The sequence below is a fragment of the Callithrix jacchus genome, chromosome 5, assembly GCF_049354715.1.
Source record: "Callithrix jacchus isolate 240 chromosome 5, calJac240_pri, whole genome shotgun sequence".
Taxonomy (NCBI): Eukaryota; Metazoa; Chordata; class Mammalia; order Primates; family Cebidae; genus Callithrix; species Callithrix jacchus.
Genome location: NC_133506.1, coordinates 98,933,315 through 98,960,621, shown reverse-complemented (window position 1 = coordinate 98,960,621; position 27,307 = coordinate 98,933,315). Strand labels below are relative to the sequence as shown.

At 42.1% G+C, this 27,307-nt stretch overlaps 1 protein-coding gene across 1 annotated transcript; it reads left to right on the top strand.

Moving 5' to 3' along the window:
* The first annotated feature begins 450 nt into the window (after positions 1 to 450).
* Positions 451 to 26,601, top strand: SLFN5 (schlafen family member 5). Its single transcript, XM_035300819.3, has 5 exons — positions 451 to 523; positions 15,437 to 16,488; positions 17,748 to 17,873; positions 20,757 to 21,477; positions 21,643 to 26,601. Exons 2-5 carry the CDS (start codon positions 15,477 to 15,479, stop codon positions 22,457 to 22,459), a joined length of 2,676 nt encoding a protein of 891 aa, XP_035156710.3. The 5' UTR covers positions 451 to 523; positions 15,437 to 15,476; the 3' UTR covers positions 22,460 to 26,601.
* Positions 26,602 to 27,307: the final 706 nt, after the last annotated feature.

The following is a 27,307-nucleotide window of genomic DNA, read 5'->3' as shown; positions in this document are numbered from 1 at the left end:
CCGTAGCCCTTGCCCCTCTTCCAGCACAGAACTGGAGCAGTTGACGGGGTAATTCCAATAGGAATCGGAGGATTTGGAGGCGTCGGGGGAGAAACCTGCGGAGGGCTCTGCGAGCCTGAAGCACCCAGGAAGACTCCGAGCGGGTCCGAGGAGGCTCTGGAGGACCTGGGGGTGGACATCCAGGTGTCCTTCCCTGGGTGAAATCAGAACTGAACATCTAAAAAAAAAAAATTGAAAACACGGAGAAGCAACAAAGAAGCGCTTCCCCTCCGCAGTCCTCCACAGTCCACCCAAAGTTGACCAAGCCTGTTGTCTTTGCAGGAGTGGGCTTCGCGCTCCACACAACGATGAGATTGGACCGTCCCTCTGTCTGTCTCCTGCGCGAAACCCCGCCCCGGGAGGTGTCACGGAGCTCAGCTGATATAAGCTCGGGACCTGCGGAGTCAAGTTCTCGGCTCCGGACTTGGGAGGCTCCGTTTCCTGCTCCTGGAGGGAGACGCGCTGCAGAGGAGAACCCCGACGGGTAATGAGTCCCTCGCGCTTCTTTGCGCAGGTCTTCCCCAAACCTCCCCAGGTCTGCGCGGGTTCTCCTGTGGGGCTGTGGCGAAGGCAAGGTGTGGCGACTGCAGCTCCCCAGGTCTGGATGCTGCCGGGAGAGCCTCTTTCCCGCTGGGGAGACTTAGTTTGTTGACTCAGGAGCACCTCTAACGACGCTAGCGGCAGAGGACCCGGGAGCTGGGAGGCTCGGAACACGGGGCGAGCCGGGGAGGAGGGAGAGGCGCCAACCAGCACAGCCTAAATCTTCTCAAACCAAGCCTGGCAACATTTCCCACGGTTCAGGAGCACGAAGGACTTAAGGGAAAATGACGAAATCGGGGACTTAGGCTCCCGAGGGTGAAGCTAAATGGGTTGTGGCCTGGGGACAAATAGGGCAAATGTCCAGTCTATGACAAGAGGCTGCGTCCCAGAGGCTTGCCACGTCAGTCTTCAAACTGTAACAACAGGGGCAGGCTACTAGGGTGGCCCACGAAGCCCTGTATCCCCCATGCAGCGGCTAACTAGAGCCCCTGTGGGTTCTGTCTGTAGTGGCTGAGACTGTGGTGTGATTCCCTTTCCCTTTTGCCGGAGTCCCAGGAGCCAGAGTCGTAGAAGCCCAAATTCTGGCTCACAAATCCGATGTGCTGTTGATGCCAAATACTGACACACAGGTGTCTGGAGACAAGGGAAGGTTTATTCCATTTGGCCAAAGCGAGAAGTCAAGAGGGCTAGATCTCTCAAATACACCCTTACAAAAATAAGTCGCAGAGAGTTTTTATGAGACTAGGAAGTAAGGTAGGGAGAGTTTCAGGGAACCTAGGGGGAAAGTCTGTGTTTCTTCATCTCAGATGACACCTGGAGCCACCAGATTTGTGGGTGTCAGCAGCTGGTCACTATGGTCTTAGAGGCATTCGTTCCATCTGCAAAATTTTTTCATGACCCTGAGGCTATATCCTCCTGCTTGACAAAGACACAGTTTGTAATTACATTGCTAGAACAAGGAATATTGGGCAAAAATGGGTATTTAACATATGCAAACAAGGAAAGGCCTCATCAGAATTTTCATGGTTTCATCACTAAAATGTTGGGGTGCTGAAATCTCAAGGGGCTCAGTTGCACCAGAAGGGCATCCTTTAGCACTAGTGCAGGCCGGAGGGGTTGCTTGAGGGAGAATGTGGGGGTGGGGCGGTGTTTCACAGCCAAGCCTCAAGAAGATGAGGGCAGTGCTAAAGTTTGTCTAGCCTTGCCCTGTGAGAATGGGGTGGAGACTATGCCTGCCTTTGTGGGGAAAAAGAAACTGATTCTTAATCTGTCTGATGGGAGATGAGAGTTCCTGTGGCAGGATAAACAGAGAAGCAATTCAGCGTGACAACATCCTGTATCAGAAGTGTTCATTTAAATGTCACAAGAGGTTGGGCGCGGTGGCTTAAGCATGTAATAATTCCAGCACTTTGGGAGACTGCCGTGGGCAGATCACTTGAGGCGGTCGGATCGCTTGAGGTCAGGAGTTCGAGACCAGCCTGGCCAACATGGTGAATCCCCATCTCTGCAAAAAGTACAAAAATTATCTGGGTGTGATGGCACATGCCTGAAATTCCAGCTACTCAGAGCCTGAGGCAGGAGAATCACTTGAATTCCCCCCACCCCCACCTCCCCACATCCGAAACAAAAGTCACAAGCCTTAAACTCTTTTGTTTGAGAAAATGAGCAGTTTTATTATTTCCGTGTAAGAGGAAGAAGAGGAAAATGCTATAATCCACTCCTGGTCAGATTATGAAAATTCACAGATGTTTGCAGCAGTCCCCCTTTAACCATGGGGTATGTTGCAAGACCCTAAGTAGATGCCTGAAACCAGATGCCTGAAACCATGGGTAGTACCAAACCCTATAGCTACTATGTTTTTTTCAATACTTCCACTGTTTCACTTAAATAAAGGCTTTTCTTTGGCATATGTGAACTGCCAGCACCACTACTCTGGAGATTTGGGGCCATTAAATGAAATAAGGGAAGCAGTATTAGAGTCAATATGATAAGTAAGAAGGCTACTAAGTGACTAAGGGCCAGTAGCATAAACAGGGTGAGTACACCAGACAAAGGGATGATTCATGTCCCAGGTGGGAGCACATCCCAGGTGGGAGGACTCGTGTCTCAGGTGAAAGGACTCATGTCTTAGGTGGAAGGGAGTGGATAGCATGAGATTTCATCAGGCTATTCAGAGTGAAATTTGAAAGTTATGAATTGTTTATTTCTGGAGTTTTTCATTTAATATTTTTGGACCAGAGTTGACTGTGGTAACTGAAAGCATGGAAAGCCAAACCGATGATAAGGGAGGACTACTTTATACTATCAGAAAATAGAAATCATTTCCAGTATTATTGTCATGGCAAATGGAATCATACGATATACACTCTTTTATGTCCCGCTTCTGTCACTCAGTGTCATTGTGTTCAGATTCATCTATGTCGTTGTGGGTACCAATAGTTCTTTCCTTTTTATTACCATTGAGTAGTTTTCCATTATATGGATAATCAATACTGGCTTCTTCATTCATCTGCTGATGGGCATTTGGATTATTTCCAGCTTATGGCTTTTACAAATAAAAGTGTTATGAACATTCATGTACAAATCTTTGTATGGACATACGCTTTTTTTTCTTCTTGAGTAAGTACTTTGGTGTGGAATGGCTGGGTCATATGGTAAGCATATGCAGAACCTCTTAAGAAACTGCCAAATTCTTTTCCAAAATGGTTGTACCCCTTTATGTCGCTACTAGGAGTGTATGAGGGTGCCCATTCCTTCACATCTTCACCAACAGCTGGTATGATAGTCATTTTAGCCATTCTAATAGATGCACAGTGGTATCTCTCTGAGGTTTTAATAGGCATTTCCCTAATGACTAATGACTTTGAGCATAATTCAATGTGCTTATTTGCTATCTATATATCTTCTCTGGTAAATTGTCGGTTCAAATATTTTATTCATTTTTAAATTGTTTTTTTTTATCGTTACTTTTTGAGTGTTCTGTGTATAATCTACTTACAAGTTCTTTATCACTTATGTAATTTGCAAACACTTTCTTCCAGTCAGGAGCTTATATTTTCTTTTTTTTTTTTCAACTTTTATTTTAAGTTCAGGGGTACTTGGGCCAGACATGCAGATTTGTTACCTAGTAAACGTGTTGCCATGGTGATTTGCTGCATAGATCATCCCACCACCTAGGTATTAAGCCCAGCATCCATTAGCACCATCTTGATGCTCTTGCTCCTTCTATTGCCCCCTTGTCCAACAGGCTGGGGCTTATATTTTCATTCTCTTAACTGTGTCTTTCAAAAAGGAGAAGTTCTTAAAGTCTAATATATCTTTTATTATTTTTTTGAGACAGTCTTGCTCTGTCACTCAGGCTGGAGTGCAGTGATGTGATCTCGGCTCACTGCAACCTCTGCCTCCTGGGTTCAAGCAATTCTCTGCCTCAGCCTCCTGAGTGGCTGGGATTACAGGCATCTGCCATCATGCCCAGCTAAGTTTTGTATCTTTAGTAGAGTTTTGGTTTCACCATCTTGGCCAGGCTAGTTTTGAACTCCTGACCTCGTGATCCACCCGCCTCGGCCTTCCAAAGTGCTGGGATTACAGGCGTGAGCCACCACGCCCAGCTCCAATATATCATTTTTAAAAAATTTAAAAATAGATCACGAGGTTAAGAGATCGAGACCATCCTGGTCAACATGGTGAAACCCCGGCTCTACTAAAAATCCAAAAAATTAGCTGGGCAAGGTGGCATGTGCCTGTAATCCCAGCTACTCAGGAGGCTGAGACAGGAGAATTGCCTGAACCCAGGAGGCGGAGGTTGCGGTGAGCCGAGATCACGCCATTGCACTCCAGCCTGGGTAACAAGAGCGAAACTCCGTCTCAAAAAATAAAATAAAATAAAAGTGGTTAGTCCTAAGAAGGAGGATGACAAGGTCGGATGCAGGCATAGGTCCTACAAGCCTATTCAAGCTTGCTCACAGTCCAGTGAGTTTGTGGTTCTCCCATGTGGACAAACTTCTTTGTGGGTCACCTATAAAACAAGCTCAGGTTCTTTTTCCATTTTGAATTTTTGTCCTGAGAGCTTCATTTTGGTCCACAGGGAGTACTGTCTCTGCTTTTCTGCCTACTGGGAGACACAGATTGTCCAGTCTGGGTTAGGAGGTGGCCAACTGTAAGACTGGGGACCTGAGACAGAAAATGCACAAGAATTATACTCCTACTGACAGTCAGCAGCTCTTATGGGGTCTTCTAAGTCTCCTGATCTAGAAAAACTGCTACTTTTTTGTACAACACTAACTCATGCACCTACCTTCCTGATGGCATGACTCCAAGGATGATTTGGGCCTTTAGTGGCTACTCTGGGGAACATTTGGCTTGAACAAAATTGTTCATTTGACATGGACCTTAGAAAAGCAGGAATAAGACTTCTCAGGATCAATGGGGCCACAGTTTTTTATTGGTAGGCAGAGGCCTCCAAATGAAATTCTGATCAAAAATTGCTTCATTAAAAGATTCTTTGCCCAAAACCAATGGGAAACTTGATAGACGTAAGCAACAATAAACTAGACTCATTTCCTTAGTAAATGCTTCTTTTTCTTGTCTTCCAGTTGCCTCCCAGTATCCAGTTCCCTCTCTTTTCCCCCTTATCCTTCTATTAGGTTGGTGCAAGAGTAATTGTGGTTTTTGCCATTACTTTCAATAATCTCTCTCTTGTACTTCAGTGAACTCTTTACTTCTCTTCCCCTTGTTCAGACTCCTTCCCTTTGCTTAATAACTCTCCTAAAACTCCAAAATTCCAGTTGCCTCTGAATATCCATTCCTCTCATTAAACCAGTATGTGAGCATCTGTAGAATTTAAACCTTGGATCTGAGCTGAATTAAGACTTATACTTAAAGGTTTCCCTAAACCTAGACAAGACCAGCAAAAAGCATAAAAGAATTTAGAATTCTTCTGGGTACATATGACCCAGGGTAACCTAACATCTATCAACTTGTACACATGTTGGTCCGAAACTCAGGTGCTAAATCCTGGAGGGAAAAAGCTGATGGGACAGACTCAGAAAGGGACCCACAGTATCCCTCTTTCCACAGTAAATCTGAAAGTTAAAAAATAATGTCCAAAAAGTAAGGCAAAGTCTCCTAAAAGCCATACCTAGAACATTTCTAATAAAAATCCATTGGCCCATGCAAACAAAAAAACAAAACTAACAGACTTTTTCAGGATAGATTAGAAAGTACCTTCCAACACATCAGTAAAAGAAGGTGGTAAAAAGCAGCCTTTCATCTCATTTTGTCAATGGAGTTAAACATGGAATTGAAGACTTCATTCTAAAACAGAAATTAGAATGGAAAACAGCTGCTTTATCTGAATGGTAACACCTGGCAGAACATTTTGAAAGGGCTTTAGAACCAAAATCAGACAGGATTCAAAATAAACTTGTGGCCCACTTCCCAGTCAACCACCTGTTGACAAGGACACTTAACAAATCTTGTAAACAGAACCAAGAAAAATAAAAATCCATCAGTTCAAATCAGTGAGGGTGCTCAGAGGAAAGAGAAACTACCCAATACTCCACCTTTCTCTAAGCACTCAAGGTGATTTAACTATAAATACAGGTGCTCAACCTCACCAATTTCTGGTAAACATGGTCCTACTCTTTCTATGTTAAACCCTGTCCCTTTTGTTCAATCTCTTCTTCTGAGTAAACAGATCACACAGGTGGTAGGTATTTCAAATAACCCACATATAACCCACATATTTATTCCATCTCCCAGCCCTTAACTGTAACCCTTGGGCTCTGACTGAAAAAACTTTCCTTCCTGCTCTTTGATACCATGACTACAAATTTAACAGAGACTTAATTTACAAATGGAATTGTAATATTTATTGATGTTCTGGAGACTTCTCTATACATAATCAAGTTGCACTTGCTCTGAATATACCTTTGTTTTCTCTATTATGTGTGATGCATACTCAAAATAAATATCTTGACATCAAACCTGGCAGTCTAAGGGGCTTAAAATTCCACTTGGGGGGGAAAAATAAGATGGTGAGGTAGAGCAACTCAGGATTGCAGCTCTCAGTGAAGGCGCAGAGGGTGAGTCCAAACCGCATTTCTAGATGGATCTTTGTTGCCCACAGAACAGGGAAATTCCCAGGTGTAGGAGAGACATGGGACGCCAGTGCAGCCCTTTGGCTGGCGTGGCCGTTTCGGCCGGCACCGCAGCGCAGCGGCACTCTGCACAAAATGCACTGGTCTGGGTGCCCTGTTAAACTGGCAATCTGAGATTTGGGAGGGCAGATTAGCATATCCATCTGATTAAACGGGACTTGGACAGTGAGACAGACCAGGAGATTCCCATGAAGCAACATTTGAGCCGGCGCAGTGGGTTGCTGCACGGGAAATCACACAGATCCTGGTGCCCTATCAGCAGGCGACTGAAACACCTGGGAGAGAGTCAACCCTTCAACTTAAAAAAAAAAAAGGAACAAGGGCTCTGAGGCAGGGAGCCAGGTGATCAGGCTCGGCGGGTCCCACCCCCACAGGGACAAACAAAACGGTGATTCGAAACGTTCAGGTTGAGAGTTTCACTGCGGGCACAGCTGAATCCAGGACGGTGCAGCTCGGTGGGGGAGGGGTGTCCACCATTACCAAGGCATTCCACCCCTACTGAGGTACACTCCCATTGCTGAAGCAGCCTGCCATTGCTGAGGCAACCCGCCATAACAGAGAGACTCTGCCAACAGGGCAGAGCCCATGACAGCAGGGCAGAGCCCACAGCAACAGGGCAGAGCCCACAACAGTAGGGCGGAGCCCTGCAGCAACAGGGCGGACCCCGCAGTAGCAGGGCAGAGCCTCGGCAGGCAAATAGTGACTAGACTGCCTCCTAGCTGGGCACGACAGTGCAACAGATACTCATAAAGAAAGCCCTAACTCCCTGATACAGAGCATCTGAGGAAAAAAAGGGGTTTTATAAGTTCTGCTGCAGCAGACATAAATGCACTTGCCTAACAGCCCTGAATGAACAGTGGAGCTCACAGCTCAGCACTTGAGCTCCTATAAAGTACAGACCATCTCCTCAAGCAGCTCCCTGACCCCTGTATATCCAAAGAGTCACCTCAAAAAGGACTGATCAGACTGACATTTTGTGGGCATCATTCTGGGACAAAGATAGCAGAAGAAGAAACTGGTAGCATCCCTCACTGTTCCGCAGCTGCTACAGGTGCACCCCAGACAAGCAGGGCCTGGAGTGGACCTCAGCAGTCATACAGCAGAGGGGCTAGACTGTTAGAAGGAAAACTAATTAACAGAAATACTTCATCACCAACAATCTGGGTGTCCACTCAGAGACCCAATTGAAAAGTCAGCAACTACTCAGATGACAGGTGGATAAATCCACAAAGATGGGAAGAAACCAGTGCAAAAAGGAGGAAAACACCAGAAACCAAAACACCTCGCCTCCTACAAAGGACCAAAACTCCTCACCAGCAAGGGAAAAAAACTGGACAAGAATGAGTGTGACGAAATGACAAAATTAGACTTCAGAAGGTGGATAATGAGAAACTTCCGTGAGCTAAAAGAACATGTTCTAAATCAATGCAAAGAAACTAAGAACCTTGAAAAAAGATTCGAGGAAATGATAATAAGAATGGACAACTTAGAGAGAAATATGAATGAATTGAAGGAGCTGAAAAACACAACATGAGAACTTCGTGAAGCATGCACAAGTTTCAACAGCCGAATTGACCAAGCAGGAGAAAGAATATCAGAAGTTGAAGATCAACTTAATGAAATAAAATGAGAAACCAAGATTAGAGAAAAAAGCGCAAAAAGGAATGAACAAAGTCTCCAAGAAACGTGGGACTATGTGAAGAGACTTAACCTACGTTTGATAGGTGTACCAGAATGTGATGAAGAGAATGAATCCAAGCTGGAAAATACTCTTCAGGATATTATCCAGGAAAATTTTTCCAACTTAGCAAGGCAGGCCAATATTCAAGTCCAGGAAACACAGAGAAGACCATAAAGATATCCCACAAGAAGAGCAACCCCAAGGCACATAATCGTCAAATTCACCAGGGTTGAAATGAAGGAGAAATTACTAAGGGCAGCCAGAGAGAAAGGTCAGGTCACCCACAAAGGGAAGCCCATCAGACTCACAGCATATCTCTCGGCAGAAACTCTACAAGCCAGAAGAGAGTGGGGGCCAGTATTCAACATCCTTAAAGAAAAGACCTTTCAATCCAGAATTTCATATCCAGCCAAACTGAGCTTCATAAGTGAAGGAAAAATAAAATCCTTTGCAAACAAGCAAGTACTCAAAGATTTTGTCACCACCAGGCCTGCTCTACAAGAGCTCCTGAAAGAGGCACTATACGTAGAAAGGAACAATCAGTACCATCCATTCCAAAAACATATCAAATGCTAAAGAGCATCAACAAAATGAAGAATCTGCATCAACTAATGGGCAAAACAGCCAGCTAGCATCAAAATGGCAGTATCAAATATACACGTAACAATATTAACCCTAAATGTAAATGGGCTAAATGCACCAATCAAAAAACACAGACTGGCAAATTGGATAAAAAACCAAAAACCCATTGGTGTGCTGTATCCAGGAAACCCATCTCACATGCAAGGATACACAAAGGCTCAAAATAAAGGGATGGAGGAAGATTTACCAAGCAAATGGAGAGCAAAAAAAGCAGGAGTTGCAATTCTCATCTCTGATAAAATAGACTTTAAACCAACAAAGATCAAAAGAGACAAAGAAGGACATTACATAATGGTAAAAGGATCGATACAACAAGAAGAGCTAACGATCCTAAATATATGTGGACCCAATACAGGAGCACCCAGATATATAAGGCAAGTTCTTAACGACTTACAAAGAGACTTAGACTCCCACACAATAATAGTGGGAGACTTTAACACTCCACTGTCAATATTAGACAGATCAACCAGACAGAAAATTAACAAGGATATCCAGGGCTTGAACTCAGACCTGGAACAAGCAAACCTGATAGACATTTATAGAACTCTCCACCCCAAATCCACAGAATATACATTCTTCTCAGCACCACATCACACCTACTCTAAAATTGACCACATAATTGGAAGTAAAGCACTCCTCAGCAAATGCAAAACAACTGAAATCATAACAAACAGTCTCTCAGACCATAGTGCAATCAAGTTAGAACTCAGAATTCAGAAACTAACTCAGAACTGCACAGCTTCATGGAAACTGAACAACTGGCTCTTGAATGTTGATTGGATGAACAATGAAATGAAGGCAGAAATAAAGAAGTTCTTCAAAACCAATGAGAACGAAGACACCACATACCAGAATCTCTGGGACACATTTAAAGCAGTCTCCAGAGGAAAATATATAGCAATAAGTGCCCACATGAGAAGAGTAGAGAGATCCAAAATTGACACCCTATCGTCAAAATTGAAAGATCTAGAGGAGCAAGATCAAAAAAACTCAAAACCTAGCAGAAGACAAGAAATAACTAAGATCAGAGCAGAACTGAAGGAGATAGAGACACGAAAAACCCTTCAAAAAATCAATAAATCCAAGAGCTGGTTTTTTGAAAGGATCAACAAAATAGACAGACCACTAGCCAGACTGGTAAAAAAAAGAAAAGAGAGAACAACCAAATAGATGCAATAAAAAATGATAAAGGGGAAATCACCACAGATTCCACAGAAATTAAAACCATCTTCAGAGAATACTACAAACAACTCTATGCACATAAACTAGTAAACCTGGAAGAAATGGATAAATTCCTGAACACTTGTGTGCTCCCAAGCCTAAACCAGGAGGAAGCCGAAACTATGAATAGACCAATAACAAGGTCTGAAATCCAGGAAGCAATTAAGAGCCTACCACACAAAAAAAGCCCAGGTCCATATGAGTTCACAGCCGAATTCTACCAGACACACAAAGAGGAGCTGGTACCATTCCTTCTGAAACTATTCCAAAGAATCCAAAAAGAGGGAATCCTTCCCAAATCATTTTATGAGTCCAACATCATCCTGATACCAAAACCCGGCAGAGACTCAACAAGAAAAGAAAACTTCAGGCCAATATCCATGATGAACATAGATGCAAAAATCTTCAATAAAATACTGGCAAACCGATTGCACAGCATATAAAAAAACTTATCCATCATGATCAAGTAGGATTCATCCCGGGGATGCAAGACTGGTTTAACATACGCAAGTCTATAAACGTAATTGACCACATAAACAGAACCAAAAACAAAACCACATGATTATCTCAATTGACGCAGAGAAGGCATTTGACAAAATTCAACAGCCCTTTATGCTAAAAACCCTCAATAAACTCGGTATTGATGGAAGCTTCAAAATAATAAAAGCTATTTACGACAAACCAACAGCCAATATAATACTTAATGGGCAGAAACTGGAAGCATTCCCTTTGAAATCTGGCACTAGACAAGGATGCTCTCTCTCACCACTCTTATTCAATATAGTACTGGAAGTTCTAGCCAGAGCAATCAGGCAAGAAAAAGAAATAAAGGGTATTCAAATAGGAAAGGAGGAAGCCAAATTGTCTCTATTTGCAGACGACACGATGGTATACCTAGAAGACCCCATCGCCTCAATTCCTGAAACTGATAAGCAACTTCAGCAAAGTCTCAGGATAGAAAATCAATGTGCAAAAATCACAAGCATTCCTATACGCCAGTAACAGACTTAAAGAGAGCCAAATCAAGAACGAACTGCCATTCACAATTGCTACAAAAAGAATAAAATACCTAGGAATACAACTTACAAGGAACATAAGGGCTCTGTTCAAGGAAAACTACAAACCACTGCTCAACGAAATCAGAGAGGACACAAACAGATGGAGAAACATTCCATGTTCATGGTTAGGAAGAATCAATATCGTGAAAATGGCTGTACTGCCCAAAGTAATTTACAGAATCAATGCTGTCTCCATTAAGTTACCATTGACTTTCTTCACAGAACTGGAAAAAACCATCATAAACCTCATGGAACCAAAAGAGAGCCCGCATAGCCAAGTCAATTCTAAGCAAAACGAACACAGAGGGAGGCATCACACTACTGGACTTCAAACTATACTACAAGGATACAGTAATCAAAACAGCATGGTACCGATACCAAAACAGAGATATAGACCAATGGAACAGAACAGAGGCATCAGAGGCAGCACAACATATCTACAACCATACAATCTTTGATAAACCTGACAAAAACGAGGAATGGGGAAAGGATTTTCTGTTTAATAAATGGTGTTGGGAAAACTGGCTAGCCATGTGCAGAAAGCAGAAACTGGACCCCTTCCTGACACCTTACACTTAAATTAACTCCAGATGGATTAAAGACTTAAACATAAGACCCGGCACCATAAAAACCCTAGAAGAAAATCTAGGCAAAACCATTCAAGACATAGGAGTAGGCAAGGACTTCATGACCAAATCACCAAAAGCATTGGCAACAAAAGCCAAAATAGACAAATGGGACCTAATGAAACTCCACAGCTTCTGCACGGCAAAAGAAACAGTCACTAGAGTGAATCGGCCACCAACAGAATGGGAAAACATTTTTGCAGTTTACCCATCTGACAGAATTTACAAAGAACACAAACAGATTTACGGAAAAAAAACCAACGAGCCCATTCAAAAATGGGCAAAGGATATGAACAGACACTTTACAAAAGAAGACATACATGAGACCAACAAACATATGAAAAAATGCTCATCATCACTGGTCATTAGAGAGATGCAAATCAAAACCACATGGAGATACCACCTCATGCCAGTTAGAAAGGCGATCATTAAAAAATCTGGAGACAGCAGATGCTGGAAGGATGTGGAGGAATAGGAACACTTTAACACTGTTGGTGGGAGTGTAAATTAGTTCCACCATTGTGGAAGACAGTGTGGCGATTCCTGAAGGCCTTAGAAATTGAAATTCCATTTGACCCAGCAATCCCATTACCGGGTATATATCCAAAGGACTATAAATCGTTCTACTATAAGGACACATGCACACAAATGTTCATTGCAGCACTGTTTACAATAGCAAAGACCTGGAACCAACCCAAATGCCCATCGATGATAGACTGGACTGGGAAAATGTGGCACATATACACCATGGAATATTATGCAGCAATCAAAAATGATGAGTTTGCGTCGTTTGTAGGGACATGGATGAATCTGGAGAACATCATTCTCAGCAAACTGACACAAGAACAGAAAATGAAATACCACATATTCTCACTCATAGGCGGGTGAGGAAAAATGAGAACACATGGACACAGGGAAGGGAGTACTACACACTGGGGTTTATTGGGGGGAATAGGGGAGGGACAGCGGTGGGGGGATCTGGGGAGGGATAGCCTGGGGAGAAATGCCAAATGTGGGTGAAGGGGAGGAAGGCAGCATATCACACTGCCACGTGTGTACCTATGCAACTATCTTGCATGTTCTTCACATGTACCTCAAAACCTAAAATGCAATTAAAAAAAGAAATGAAAAAAAAATAAATAAAAAATAAAAATTCCACTTCACTGGACGAATAATTGGAGCAGCAAAATAATAAGCAGAACTTACTTAATTCAGACAGATCCTGTGAAACCATTACCTAGACTTCCACAATATCCATTGAAGTCGGAAGCAAAGGAAGGGCTCAAACCTGTAGTTGAAGGTCTTATATCCAAATGTCCTTTCATATCCCCTCGTAACACTCCTGCCCTGCCAGCAAAGAAACCAAGTGGATGAAGATACTGATTTGTTTAAGACTTTAGAACCATCAAGAAAATTGTATTTTTTCCCCCAGTAGTACCTAACTCTCACACCATCTTTCATCAATTCTACCTGAAGTCACTTGCTTTACTGTAGTAGAATTTTTTTCTGCTTTTTTCAGTGCACCTCTAGACAACGACAGTCAATACTTTTCTGCCTTTGTCTTGGGGAGGACAATGATATAACTGGACAGTCATGCTCCAGAGATTCAGTGAAGACCCCGTTTTTGTCCAGGTGCTCAACCAAGAGTTAAAAGACATAGACTTCCCTTGTGATTCAGTTCTGATACAATATAAAAATGATCTCCTACTTTGTTTAGAGAACAAGGAAGCCTGTTAAAAGGATTCCATTTACTTGCTCTCCGCCTTAGCAGAAAAGGGACATAAAATTTTTAAAGCTAAATTACAGTTTTACCAAAACACAATTCATTGTTTGGGGTAAACCTGTCTAAGGAGGGATATGTATTTTCTCCTGATAGACTAAAGATCATCCAAAGGTATTGTCAATCCCTCACAAAATGGCAGATGACAGGATTTCTAGGTTTACCTAGTATATTGCAGACAACAGGTGCCAAAGTTTTCTGAAATTGAAGCACCTCTTTATGGATTGACTAGGTCTTCAATGAGGGATTCTCTCCTTTGAAAGTCCAAACATAAAGACCTCCTGGAACCTGAAATAAGTTCTTAAACAGCCTCCTTCCCAAAGCACACCAACTCTAGAAAGCCATTTTGTCTATTTGTGCAAGAGGGATCTGGGCAAGCCCTTGGACTTTAACTTCATGGAAACCATTAAAACCCCATTATTTACCATAGCCTCACTCTTGACCCCTTTCCAAGGCTTATTTCTCTTGTTTTAAGGCATTCGCTGTCACTGCAAAACTAGATGATGCTTCTGCCAAACTGGCTCTAGGCTCTCTCCCCACTTGATTTCATGGTTTCTCATGCAGCACAGACGTTACCTTTTTTTTGGGGAGGGGGATGGAGTTTTGCTCTGTCACCCAGGCTGGAGTGCAGTGGCACAATCTCGGCTCACTGCAACCTCTGCCTCCGAGGTTCAAGTGATTTTCCTACCTCAACCTCCTGAGTAGCTGGGACTATAGCTGCACACCACCACACCCTGCTAATTTTTGTATTTTTAGTAGAGACAGGGTTTTGCCATGTTGCCAGGCTGGTCTCAAAGTCCTGACCTCAGGTGATGCTCCCACCTCAGCCTCCTAAAGTGTTGGGATTACAGGCATGAGCCACTGTGCCCAGCCTGTACAGACATTACTATTGACTAAGAACACATAACACTTTTCAGCCAGCAAGCTAACCTCTTGTGAGTTTCTGTTACTCTCTTCCTCTCACATTACTGTTCATCAGAAACACTCAGAATCTTGCTTCTCTCCTGCCCCTACCAGAGGAAGGGAACCACGATAATTTAACCATGATAATCTTATCATGGTTGAATAACTTTCTGTATCTGGCTCAGATTAATTGAGGATTAACTAGTCCTCTCATTGAGGATGCTGACCTAATATTATTTGTTGATGTATTATAACTCAAAACTGAAACTGGAAGTTATCAAGCAGGATATGTTATCACTCATTTAAGTTCTTCTTTTCTAAAAAAAAATTCCAATTCTTTTTATTTATTAATATTATTTTAAGCTTAATTTTAGTTTCAGGGGTACATGTGCCAGTTTTATAGGTAAATTGTGTGTTGCAAAGTATTTCCTCACTCAAGTAATAAGCTTAGTATTCAATAGGTAGTTTTTTGATCCTTACCTTCCTCCCAAACTCCATCCTCAAGTAGGCCCTCCCATGTCTGTTGTTCCCTTCTTTGTATACATATGTACTCATTGTTTAGCTCCCACTTATAAGTGAGAACATCCAGTATTTGTTTTTCTCTTCCTGTGTCAGTTTGCTTAGGATCATGGCCTTCAGCTCCATCCATGTTCCTGCAAAAGACATAATTTCATTTTTTATGGCTGCATAGTATTCCATGGTGTATATGTACCACATTTTCTTTATCCAGTCTACCATTAATGGGTATTTAGGTCCTGTTCTAATGGTTCCATCTTTCTGTTTTCCAGGAGAACATTCCAGGATAGGAATAGTCCAAGTCCTGAGAAGATGACTCTTAGGATTGATTCGGATACAAACTTTCCTGAGTGTGTTATAGATGCAGGAAAAGTCACCCTTGGGACTCAGCAGAGGCAGGAGATGGACCCTCGCCTGCGGGAGAAACAGAATGAAATCATCCTGCAAGCAGTGTGTGCTCTGCTGAATTCTGGTGGGGGCGTAATCAAGGCTGAGATTGAGAACAAAGGCTACAATTATGAGAGTCATGGAGTAGGATTGGATGTGCCTCCAATTTGCAGAAACTATTTAGATGCAATGCAGAAGGAAAACTACTTTTTGATGTTCGTGAAATCATGGAAAACGGAGGCTGGTGCGCCACTTGCTACCTTATGCTCCAATTTGTACCACAGACAGAGAACATCCACTGATGTCATGGATTCTCAGGAAGCTCTGGCATTCCTCAAAAGGAGGACTCAGACTCCTATGAATATTAATGTTTCCAATTCATTAAGTCCACAGGCAGCTCAGGGTAGTTTACAATATGAAGGTAACATAAATGCCTCAGCTGCTGCTTTATTTGATAAAAAGCGGCTTCAGTACCTGGAAAAACTCAACTTTCTTGAATCTACGCATGTTGAATTTGTGATGTTCTCAACAGACGTGTCACACTGTGTTAAAGACAGACTTCCGAAGTGTGTTTCTGCATTTGCAAATACTGAAGGAGGATATGTATTTTTTGGTGTGCACGATGTGACTTGTCAAGTGATTGGATGTGAAAAAGAGAAAATAGACCTTACCAGCTTGAGGACATCTATTGATAGCTGTATTAGGAAGCTACCTGTCCATCATTTCTGCACACAGAGGCCTGAGATACAATATGTCATTAACTTCCTTGAAGTATATGATAAGGGCGCCCTCCGCGGATATGTATGTGCAATCAAGGTGGAGCGATTCTGCTGTGCAGTGTTTGCCAAAGTGCCTAGTTCCTGGCAGGTGAAAGACAACCGTGTGAGACAATTGCTCACAAGAGAATGGACTGCTTGGATGATGAAAGCCGACCCAGGTCAGGGAGCAAGATCAATAATGGTTGTAATGTTTGCTGGCAGTAGGGCAGGGTGGGGCAGAGAGGAAAGAGAGGTATGGTATTCCTTGGAATCTGGGGAAAGAGATTTAGTCTCTGAGTTGCAAATATCTGACTTATTAATTCCTGTAGATGCAGTTTGTGGATTATTGCCCCTTCCTTTCTTTTACCATTTTAAATAGCCTTTATTCAACAGATGCCCTGGCTAGTAGCTCCGTTAGAGGCTGGTGCAGCAGGCTGTTTGACCTAGTTATTTCAATTTTCACATCTTTTCTTATGTTCATTTTCAAATCTCTTCTCTTATTTTTCAATTATGAGCTTGCATTTAAGTATAGGGGAAATTTCTTTTTTTCACATATACAGATGTCATTTTCCTTTAACTTACTGTCATTTTCCTCTGAATTTCCCTTCTTAAATATTCTCCCTTTCTCACTGTCCACTTCCATTTTTTGAACCAAAACATGACCAAATCATGGCTTTCCCTCTCTTTTCCCACTTTTCCTTTGGGTAGCCAGTACGTGATAAGCCAAAGAAGACAGTTGGTGACATGCATCCACCCTGGAAAAGGAAAGCCTATGATAAAATTAAACAAGAGAAAACCAATGGTAACTTCTTCAACAGTCCAGAAAAAGTCCCCTTCAGAATTTGCTCAGATATCTATATCCATTGGCCTTTGCTTCTTCTCATCATATTTCTTTAAAAAATAGCATTCTAAAAATATAAAAATAGGCTGGGCGTGGTGGCTCATGCCTGTAATCCCAGCATGTTGGGAGGCAGAGACCTGCCTGAGGTCAGGAATTCAAGACCAGCCTGGCCAACATGGTGAAACTCTTTCTCTACCTAAAATACAAAAAAATTAGCTGAGTGTGTTGATGCATGCCTATAATCCCAGCTACTCAGGAGAATCGCTTGAACCCAAGAGACGGAGGTTGCAGTGGGCTGAGATCATGCCACTGCACTCCAGCCTGGGCAACAGAGTGAGACTGTCTCAAAAAAATAAATAAAAATAAAAATAGTTTTGTTTTGACATAATAAAATTTAAAAGTGCTGCTTCATGCTACGTTATTTTTTTCCTTCAAAAACCTCAGTAGGCTTTCCTGAGCTGAACTGAGATGTAAAGGCAAGTATCTGTGGGCCGTGGCTTGAGCTGTAAGACTACGTGACAGATTTCGCAGCACCACTCAGCTGTAAGTTGGGCTCTGCCATTTTGCATATTGAATCCTTGGTTCTTGTTTTCTAAGATCTTTCCAGGTGTCCTGAGATGGTCCTTGCGCTGAGTTTGTCATCTGCCACACCCCTCAGCAACACCGTGTGCATTCATAAGAATTTGGAATGTCTGAAAGAGCAGCAGAAACGCTACTTTCCAGGTAATTAGCCATCTCTGGTTGCTTTGGAATATGCGGATTGTTCATTCATATAAGAAATGGACTCCTACTTTATATTATATACAGGATCAATTCCAGAGGTTTAAGGACTTAAATATGAGAACCAAACCTTTAAAACTTTTAGTAGAAAATGTATATAAATAATTATGCCATTGGGGTAGGAAAGGATTTCCTAAACCAGACACAAAAGGATCAAACTTAAACAAAAAGATTGATAAGTTTCACTACATTAAAATTAAGAACGATTCCTCAAAATATACCTTAAAGAAAGTGAAAAGACTGGGCACAGTGCTCAGACGTGTAATTCCAGCACTTTGGGAGGGTGAGGTGTGGAACTGCTTAAGTCCAGTAGTTTGAGACAAGCCTGGGCAACATAGCAAGACTCATCAACAAAGGAGCAGCACTCTACTATACCCAGTTAGTTTTTTAACTTCTGTAGAGACAGAGTCTTCCTGTGTTGCCCAGGTTGGTTTCAAACTCCCAGATTCAAGCAGTCCTTCCACCTGAGCTTTCCAAAGTGCTGGGGTTAAGGGCATAAGCCACCACTCCCAGTCACCAGTCTTTTTTTTTTTTTTTTTTGAGATGGAGTTTTGCTCTTGTTGCCCAGGCTGGAGTGTAATGGTGTAATCTTGGCTCACTGCAACCTCTGCCTCCCAGGTTCAAGTGATTCTCCTGCCTTAGCCTCCTGGGTAGCTGGGATTAGAGGTGCACCCACCACGCCCAGCTAATTTTTTGTATTTTTAGTAGAGATGGGGTTTCGCCATGTTGGCCAAGCTGGTCTTGAACTGCTGACATCAGGTGATACACCTGCCTCAGCCTCCCAAAGTGTTGGGATAATGGGCGTGAGCCACCACATCCAGCCCAGTCATTTTTTTAATGGACTTTTAGGTGATGTCTAATTTTTTCCTTTTAAAACAGTGCTACAATATACATCTTCCTACACCTCCTACCTGAGTTGTTCTTTAAGGATAAATTCCAAGTAGTTATAATTGCTTATAAATTTAGATGGATATTGCCAGATTGTAATCCAAAACATATACCCAAATGTACTTTCACCAACGTGGTATTATCATGTCACTTCTTTTCTGGAAGAAGCTTAGAATCATTTTGTCTTACCAAAAAGAAAAAAAGATGGCCGGGTGAGGTGGCTCACACCTGCAATCTCAGCACTCTAAGAGACTGAGGTGGGAGGATCACTTGTGCCCAGGAGTTTAAGACCAGCCTGGGTAACATGCTGAAACCCTGTCTCTACAAAAAAAATTGAAAAATTAGCTGGATATGGTGGCGTGCACTTGTAGTCCCAGCTACCTAGAAAGCTGAGGTGAGAGAATCACCTGAGCTCAGGAAGTAGAAGCTGCAGTGAGCTATAATTGTACCATTGTGCTCCCGCTTAGGTGACAGAGCAAGACCCCTTCTAATAATAACAACAAAAAAGTCTCCTTCATGCTGTCCCTTTTTAGTCAAACTCTCCCCAAATCCCTAACCTCTGGCATCCATTGATCTGTTGCCTGTACCTGTAGCTGTGCTTTACAGAATGTCATGTAAGTGAAACCATATAGTACGTAATCTTGCCAGGAGTTAAGATGGCACTCTCGTGCCTTCCTCCCCATCCTTGTTTCCACTACTTTGCCTCTCACTTTGGATGTCAGCAACACACACTGCTTGGAGTGACCTGAATGGACTTCAGTTTTTGTTTTTTTTTTGAGACAGGGTCTCACTCTGTTCCTCAGGCTAGAGTGCAGTGGTATGACCTCAGCTCACTGCAACCTCAGCCTCCTGGGTTCAAGCAATTATTGTGCCTCAGCCCCCTGAGTAGCTGGGATTACAGGCACACATCACCATGCCTGGCTAATTTTTGTATTATGTGTAGAGATGGGATTTCACCATGTTGACCAGGCTGATCTTAAACTCCTGGGCTTAAGTGATCCACCCGCCTCAGCCTCCCAAAGTGCTGGGATTACAGGCATGAGCCACCATGCCCGGCTTCCTTGCTGTTTCATGTCCCTGAGTGTTACTCATGTGTCCTCTTTTGACCATCTCTATTCTCCTCTTCAACTCACCAATTCCAAGTCATCCTTTAAAAAACAGCTCAGGGTTGAGTGTGGTGGCTGACGCCTGTAATCCCAGCACTTTGGGAGGCTGAAGACAGAGAATCACTTGAGGCCAGGAGTTTGAGACTAGCCTGGGTGACATAGTGAGACTACCACCAACACCCCGCCCCCACCCCCATCTCTACAAAAGTTAAAGAACAGGCCGGACACGGTGGCTCACACCTGTAATCCCAGCACTTTGATAGGCTGAGGCAGATCACTTGAGCCCAGGAGTTTGAGACCAGCCTGGCCAACATGGTGAAACCCCATCTCTACAAACAATACAAAAATTAGCTGGGTATGGTGTCGTATGCCTGTAGTCCCAGCTACTCGAAAGGCTAAGGCAGGAGAATCACTTGAACCCAGGAGACGGAGGTTGCAGTGAGCTGAGATCGCGCCACTGTTCTCCTGCCTGCGCAACAGAGCAAAACTGTCTCATAAAAACAAAAACAACAACAACAACAAAAACAGGAATCAGCTCAGGTATTTCCTTCTTCATAAAGACTTTCCTATTTTCTTCTTTCCTCAACTGCATAATACTTTGTGCCCTTCTCTGGTCGTATTGACCACTTTGTACCATAATTATTGTTGTCTCTGTTTATACCAGCTAATAAGCGCTCCATAAGAATAAGAATTGTTTATCTTTTTATTACTAATGTATAACCTATTGTAGCTACATGATAGGGTCCCAATGTTGATTGAATTTTCTACGTATAATGATGATTACTAGTCTGTCTGAGGATTTTCTAATTTATTCCAATTCTTCCCTGTCTAGTATTTTCAGACAGAGTGGTGTATACTCCAGAAAGCCTCTACAAGGAGCTCTTCTCACAACATAAAGGACTCAGAGACTTAATAAATACAGAAATGCGCCCTTTTTCTCAAGGAATATTGATTTTTTCTCGAAGTTGGGCTGTGGACTTAGGTCTGAAAGAGAAGCAGGGGGTCATCTGTGATGCTCTTCTAATTTCCCAGAACAACACCCCTATTCTCTATACCATCTTCAGCGAGTGGGATGCAGGGTGCAAGGGCTATTCTATGATAGTTGCCTATTCTTTGAAGCAGAGGCTGGTGAACATAGGTGGCTACACTGGGAGATTATGCATCACTCCCTTGGTCTGTGTGCTGAATTCTGATAGAAGCTCACAGGGCGTTTACAGTTCATATTTACAAATTTACCCCGAATCGTATAACTTCATGACTTCCTGGCACATGGAAGCCCTGTTACAGTCCCTCCTGATAGTCTTGCTTGGGTTCAAATCCTTTTTAAGTGAAGAGCTGGGCTCTGAGGTTTTGAACCTACTGACAGATAAACAATATCAATTGCTTTCAAAGAACCTTCGCAAGGCCAGAGAGTTGTTTGTTCATGGCTTACCTGGATCAGGGAAGACTATCTTGGCTCTTAGGATCATGGAGAAGATCAAGAATGTGTTTCACTGTGAACCGGATAACATTCTCTACATCTGTGAGAACCAGCCCCTGAGGAAGTTGGTGAGGTATGTTGCCTGTCTGTGTTCACCTTCTTTTCTTGAGTGACTGTGGCTGGTGTGGCTTTCGGTTTACTTGCTAAAATTCATATGTATTTAACATGCCCAGAGGAGTTTAAAAGTAGAATTGGCTTTGTTTGTTTCATCAGGGAAACCTGATTGTGTTTCTTACAGTTGCAGCACGAAAAGGATCTGCCAAGCAGTGACCCGGAAAACCTTCATGAAAAACGGCTTTGAACACATCCAGCACATTGTCATTGATGAAGCTCAGAATTTCCGCACTGAAGATGGGGACTGGTATGCGAAGGCAAAGTTCATCACTCAGACAGCAAGGGATGGCCCAGGAATTCTCTGGATCTTTCTGGACTACTTTCAGACCAATCACTTGAGTTGCAGTGGCCTCCCCCCTCCCTCAGACCAGTTTCCAAGAGAAGAGATCACTAGAGTGGTCCGCAATGCAAGTCCAATAGCCAATTACCTACAACATGTAATGCAGGAAGTCAGAGAAAATCCTCCACCTAACCTCCCCCCTGGGGCCCTGGTGATGCACCATGAACCTAAATGGGCTGAAGGTGTCCCAGGCAACTTAGAGATTGTTGAAGACTTGAACTTGGAGGAGATACTGATTTATGTAGCAGAGAAGTGCCGTTTTCTCTTGAGGAATGGTTATTCTCCCAAGGATATTGCTGTGCTTTTCAGCAAAGCAGGTGAAGTGGAAAAATATAAAGACAAGCTTCTAACAGCAATGAGGAAGAGAAAAATGTCTCAGCTCGATGAGGAATCTGATTCGTTACTGCAGATTGGGGATGCGTCGGATGTTCTGGCCGATCACATTGTGTTGGACAATATCCGTCGATTTTCAGGCCTGGAAAGAAACATCGTGTTTGGAATCAATCCAGGAGTAGCCCAACCGGCTGGGGTCTACAATCTTCTGCTCTGTTTGGCTTCTAGGGCAAAAAGACATCTGTACATTCTGAAGGCTTCTGTGTGATAGGACAACCCCAGCCTAAGAAACAATTAAGTGTTTCTCATCTCTAATCAAATCATTTGATCCAAACATGTAAGCACACACTTATTAAGTCACATACTCTTCTAGGTGCTGGGGATTGAGGATGAATCAATGTAAGATTTCTCCTTTAGGGCAGAGACAAGCCACTGACAAGTACACAGATAGACAAGGGGTTTCCCATAGTAATAAGGAATATCAGTAATTAGAGGACCCTGAGACTCAGAGGTAGGGGTGTGTGTGTGTGTGTGTGTGTGTGTGTGTGTGTGTGTGTAGGCAGATGGAGGGATGAGGTGGTTATTTTGGGTGGTCAGGGAAGCGCTCAGGGAAGGAAGAACTTGTCATGAAAAGATCTGAGTGTGCCAGGCAGACTCAGATGTCTGTTATTTTTAACATGGCCATGTGCAGAAAAGCTTGAATGGGACGTGCAAGCAGAATGTGAAGGATGGAGCGGGTAGCTCATCTGGCCTTGTAGGGGCCAGGAACAGGCAAGATATGTTTTGAAATGTAAGATCACAGGCTGTTTTTTGCAAGACCACATTATGTTACTTTATTATTTTCTGCTTTTTCTTTTAACGGCATTAGATGGTTTTTTATCACTATATTTTAAGATGCTTTTTGTGTGCCTTTTGGTTATTTGGAATCTGCTCCTTAGCTCTGCTTTTTTATTCTTATGGAGCATCGTGGGTTACTACATGAAGGAAAGACTGCCACAGTCCCCCAGGGAGGCATACTGTGTTTTATTGATTGATTTTAAGATGATAGAGGGCTTAGGAGGATGAATATATTGGACTCAAAGGTTACATTTTGTTTTTTCATTTAATTTAATAATCAACAAAATGACAAAGTCAGTTTAATATCTTACTTCTGCTAAGTCTTCAGGATTTTAGCTAGTCTTTCAAAAGCCATTGCTACAAAAGTGCAAATTTCTCATTTCCTGTGGGTCTCTAGAAACTCTCTCAATATTTAAAGCCAACAAATTCATCTTTTCTGAGAGACAAAAACTAAAAAATTCAAAGAGTCAATTCTCTATTAAAAACAGCAAGACCCTGCTATTTCCCAAGAATAAAAAATTTTAGATTCTCATTGTAAGAAGTATGAACTTGAGGCTAGAATTGGTTTATTTCTGGCAGCTACTTACAATATTAAGAACTTTATTCTTTAAGACAATTTCACAGGAAAGCATGAAATTAATCTATTGTGAAATGTTTTTATGACTAACTTGGAATATACTGCAAATCACTAGTAAGTAGAGATACATTTAAGATAAAATGATTAATATAACAAGTGGTAATTCTGAATAAAGATCTGAATAAATCCAGATCACACTCTCCCTTTACCAATATGTAAAACAATGTACAAAATTAGTAAAAATATAGCCCAAAATTTACCAGCAACAGAGAAGCAAAGAATGGAGTTTTAACCTTATACTATAAACATCTAACAGATATGTATGAAAATTTAAAAAATAGAATAGGTTGGGCATGGTGACTCATGCTTATAATTCCAGGACTTTAGGAGGCCAAGATGGGAGGATTATCTGAGCCCAGGAGTTCAAATCCAGCTTGGGCAACATACTGAGACCCTGTCTCTCAAAAATAAATAAATAAATTTAGCTGGGCATGGTGGTGAACACCCGGAGTCCCATCTACTCAGAAGGCTGAGGCAGGAAGATCACTTGAGCTCAGGAGTGTGAGGTTACAGTGAGCTGTGATCCTACCAGTGCACCCAGCCTGGGTGACAGAGCAAGCCCCTGTCTCTAAAAAATAAATAAATAAAATAAAAAATAGAATTTAAAAGTTCTATATAAAGGCATAGCTACTATCTCACCTGCCGAGTGTAGTCATGAATAGATGTCACATAAAGAAAAGAAAACCAGAATTCTTGTTAATATATGACCAATTTGAAGGGTGGTGGTAGAGGTATTGAGGAGGCAGCTCAGGGAAACACCAGGTAGACCCTGTAGCATAGAAGCCCCTGACTGTCCCCAGGGACTCTCTGTAGATACAGGCAGGATTTTCCAGAATTTCACATGAATTAAACAAAGGGGGCTGTGTCTTATTCCTGCATGCTTTGCCTCCTTCATGGAATTCAGCGGATTTAATGGAATTTCCTAGGCAGCAATCAAGAGTAGAAACCAGATTAACAGCAAGGGCCTCATCTCACACCAAATCAGATCAGGCTACAGAAAAGTAGATGGAAGACACTACCCAGGCCTCCAGCTATACAATGGAGAGGAAGCCAAGCAAGTCTATTTCTCTAAGAAAGTTGTCAAAGAGAGCCCTTCTATGCCATCTTAAAGTAAAAAGAAAGACTCTACCCAGCCACCCTGATTAAGCATTAGAAAGATAAGTGGTCTGATCATTAGGCAGAAAGACAACAGGGAAAATATGTAAAAAATAAACATGGCGTAAACCAGATGAAGAACCCATGCCGAAAGGATATATAACTCAGGGGACAAAAGACAACTCACCATAGGTCGGGCGCGGTGGCTCACGCCTGTAATCCCAACACTTTGGGAGGCCAAGGCAGGCAGATCACCTGAAGTCAGGAGTTTGAGACCAGCCTGGCCAACATGGTGAAACCCTGTCTCTACTAAAAATACAAAAATTAGCTGGGTGTGGTAGTGCACACCTGTAATACCACCTACTTGGGAGGCTGAGGCATGAGAACTGCTTGAACTCAGGAGGCAGAAGTTATAGTGAGCCAAGATCGCACCATTGCACTCCAGCCTGGGTGACAAAGTGAGACACTGTCTCAAAAAAACAAACAAAACCTCCCCATAGATGTCCATGCCATAGAAGAGTTTGAGAAGTCTATAAATTCAATAATGCAAGAGTTGAAAGTCTGTCCCACTGTACCCGAGTTTTTCCTCTCTGAATTGCAGACTAGAAACTCTAGGGCACTAAGCTGGGGCAGTCACAGAGGTGACCTCCTTTGTTTCCCACATCCTACATTACAACAGGGATGAGGGATCAGTATCCTTCACTGACTGATTTCCAATATCTTGAGGCCTGTTGTTTCATATATTTTGTCTGATTTTGCAGTTGTTTGAGAAGGGAAGATAAATATGGTCTCTGTTCCTCTATCTTGACCACATGTGTCTAAGAAGACAGTGAAGCAATATGTGTATAGTTCTTAAGGAAAAAAATTCTGACCTAAAAATATTAAACTTAGTCAAAATGTTATTCTAGTACAAAGGCAAAACATGGGTATTTCTGAACATAAAAGAGTCCTAGAAATACAGGACTCATGAATCATTCTTAAAGAAAAGTTACGCAGTAAGGAAATCTAGATGAGCAAAAATATGTGAAAATAAAAGATTATTATAATTGGACCAAAATTAAGCTTAAATCCATTCACATATATATATATATATATATATATATATATAATTAAGATATGTAGGAATCATAATTATGGAAAAGAACGTTACAAACCTTCACAAAGTAAAGATATTTTTACATCAGGTAGATTCTTCTGTTTCAATCTATAAAACCAGGGTTTGGATCATTAAAAAAAAACAAACAAAAGTAATTTATTGAAATCATTAGAGAGGACCTGATAGAATAAAAGGACAAATTGACCAAATAGGCTTTAGAGGGGAGAGGTGCCTGAGAAGTTACAAGGACCTGGCTGGCAGGAGTGACTTGACCATAGTCATTTTTTTTACTTGATTTAAGAAGGGTTCAATTACAGTGAGAGACTTTCACTTGCCTAGTTTGCATACTCAACTCTTCTCTAGCATAGGGCAGGTTCCTTGGTTGAATAATTTCCAGAAAACTTGATGTAAAGTGGAAAGATCAGTTCCCCCAGAGAATATCAGTTACCAAAATAGAATGAAAGGATGTTGGGTAGATCAAAACAACAGATGTCCATTATAGCAATTAACTAAAGTTAGGGAGTGGGAAAGTTTGAGTGCCAATATGTGTTTCAAGACAACTTTAAAAATGGCTCCAAACATTTTATGCTTTTTGCAATTTAGTCATTTTAATATTAGAAAAATCTTCCTGTAACTAAAAGTTCTTGAGGTGAAGAAATACATTCTGTAGTTCAGCTCTTCCTTCAATTTGATTAGTTACTTTTTCTTTAGTTCAAGCAAAATAAATATAAAAATAATTTTAAAATAGTATGCATCATATCATTACATTTAACATAATTCTATCTAGCTGTTCCTATGTTTTCTCTGCTATATTTTAAAGCTTTCTGGTATATTATTAACCTTGAATATTTCTAGTTGATGAACTTATAAGTGATTTGTTGTTTCCTTTTCTCTTTCAGTATTGCTAGAATCAATTTTATTGACTTTGCACGTTTGTATAAAGACCTTGAAGGTCACATGCTGAAATCACCTTCTACTAAAACAATCTCATAGAAATAATAGAGAAAAAATTTAAAACATTGCCGTATACATAGCCATCCTCACAAACAAGAAAAGCACCTCTCCATGGAAGAGAACCTATGAAGCATTCGTTCGTACAGGTAGGGAAGAGCTAGGTAAACTGCAGTGTACACTGAGGCTGGCACCACCACAGGCCAGGACACCTATTGTCACAAAGCCAGTACAGAATCTCCCAACCAGAAAGTGTTGCCCTGAGGCTGAGGCCAAATCCATTTTGCCCCCAGTTAGCCAGACCAAAGCCTAAAACTAAAATATCCATGCTTCAGGCTTTTTCGGTGTTGACACTGTTGGCATTTTGGGCTGGACAGTCCCTTATTGTGAGAGGCTTCCCTACACACTTTAGGATGTTTAGCAGCATCCTTGGCCCTACTCCCTAGGGGCCAGTAGCAAATCCACCAGCCTCCTTCCCCTACCCTAGGGTTGGCTGTCAG

Coding starts and splice junctions, on each gene's coding strand:
- SLFN5 (XM_035300819.3), top strand. CDS start 15,477: ATGACTCTTAGGATTGATTCGGATACAAACTTTCCTGAGTGTGTTATA. Junction 16,489..17,747: donor GATGATGAAAGCCGACCCAG/GTCAGGGAGCAA, acceptor TTGTTTTCTAAG/ATCTTTCCAGGTGTCCTGAG. Junction 21,478..21,642: donor CCCCTGAGGAAGTTGGTGAG/GTATGTTGCCTG, acceptor TGTTTCTTACAG/TTGCAGCACGAAAAGGATCT.